General features: G+C 66.4%; 1 protein-coding gene across 1 annotated transcript in view; it reads left to right on the top strand.

Annotated features, from left to right (window-relative positions):
* Positions 1–407: 407 nt before the first annotated feature.
* The window catches only part of SOX3 (SRY-box 3), a 1,542-nt gene continuing 267 nt past the window's right edge, over positions 408–1,682 (top strand). The window contains 2 exon segments of the mRNA XM_006082309.2: positions 408–1,490; positions 1,492–1,636. Of these exon segments, the coding sequence (XP_006082371.1) occupies positions 408–1,490; positions 1,492–1,636 (1,228 nt within the window).

Here is a 1,682-nt window from a genome sequence, read left to right on the forward strand (position 1 = left end):
AGGGCTGCAAAGTTGTTGATTGCACCCCATGGGCGCCCTTTTGCCCCCTCTCCCCCCAATCCTGCTCGTGCGTCCCCTCCCCCTCTGTCACCTCCTAGAGTTTCGTTCTTTCAAACTTTTTGAGACCCTAATTGGTGGTCTCTGAGTGGCTCTCCGAGACTCCCGCCTCCAGAATAACTCTCATCACGTCACCGGGCCCAAGAGGGGCGTGGAGGTGAACGAAAGGGCTCCCCGAACTTTTTTTCCTGTGGGGGACGATCGGGGGCTCCGTGGTGATTGGCCAGAGTGCATCACTGCAAACCTGTCAATCATGGGGGCTCCCGCAGGCGAGGGGCGGACCGAGCCCAACCCTAGGGGAATCGGAGCAGGTATATAAGGGGCCTGGCGAGTGCCGGGCCAGACAGCGAATGCGACCGGCTCCTGGCAAAGCATCAGGTGAGAGTGGCCTGCGGGTTCCTGTAGACCTGGCGCGGAGCGCTTCAGCAAGCCTATCCTTCCCTCCCGACCCGCTGGCCCACCGGCCCCCAAGTGCCCCTCCGACGGAGCCCCCAGGCCTTTTCACCGTGGCCGCTCCAGCCCCGGGAGCGCCTTCTCCTCCCGCCACTCTGGCGCACCTTCTTCCCGCTCCGGCCATGTACAGCCTGCTGGAGACTGAACTCAAGAACCCCGTGGGGCCATCCACTCCAGGGACAGGAGCTGGTGGCCCCACAGCCCCAGGCGGCGCAGGCAAGAGTAGCTCGAACACAGCCAGCGGCGCGAACGCAGGCGGAGGCAGCGGTGGCGGCGCGAGCGGCGGTGGCGGGGGCAGCGATCAGGACCGCGTGAAAAGGCCCATGAACGCCTTCATGGTGTGGTCCCGCGGGCAGCGGCGCAAGATGGCCTTGGAGAACCCCAAGATGCACAACTCTGAGATCAGCAAGCGCTTGGGCGCCGACTGGAAACTGCTGACCGACGCCGAGAAGCGGCCGTTCATCGACGAGGCCAAGCGACTGCGCGCTGTGCACATGAAAGAGTACCCGGACTATAAGTACCGGCCGCGCCGCAAGACCAAGACTTTGCTCAAGAAGGACAAGTACTCCTTGCCGGGTGGCCTCCTGCCCCCCGGCGCCGCCGCCGCCGCCGCCGCTGCCGCCGCCGCGGCGGCCGCCGCCAGCAGCCCGGTGGGCGTGGGCCAGCGCCTGGACACGTACACACACGTGAACGGATGGGCCAACGGCGCGTACTCGCTGGTGCAGGAGCAGCTGGGCTACGCGCAGCCGGCCACCATGAGCAGCCCGCCGCCGCCCGCGTTGCCTCAGATGCACCGCTACGACATGGCAGGCCTGCAGTACAGCCCCATGATGCCACCAGGGGCCCAGAGCTACATGAACGCCGCCGCGGCCGCCGCGGCCGCCTCGGGCTACGGGGGCATGGCGACCTCCGCCGCCGCCGCCGCCGCTGCCCTCTACTGGCAGCAGCCTGCCACCGCCGCCGCCGCGGCCGCGGCCGCCGGCCGCCTTGAGCCTGGGCCCCATGTGCACGGTGGGTGTAGACGGAGCCATCACTCTGCTCTCAGACGCAGATTCCTGCGACTACGCAAAAATATATTTAGTCAATTTATCTCCACTCGACGACCCGCCGAGTTATTTCCCTGCAGGTGCCTGTGCAACGTTTCTGACCTTCTTGGCCCTGGGACTGCCTCA

The sequence above is a fragment of the Myotis lucifugus genome, unplaced genomic scaffold (genome assembly GCF_000147115.1).
Source record: "Myotis lucifugus unplaced genomic scaffold, Myoluc2.0 scaffold_2, whole genome shotgun sequence".
NCBI lineage: Eukaryota > Metazoa > Chordata > Mammalia > Chiroptera > Vespertilionidae > Myotis > Myotis lucifugus.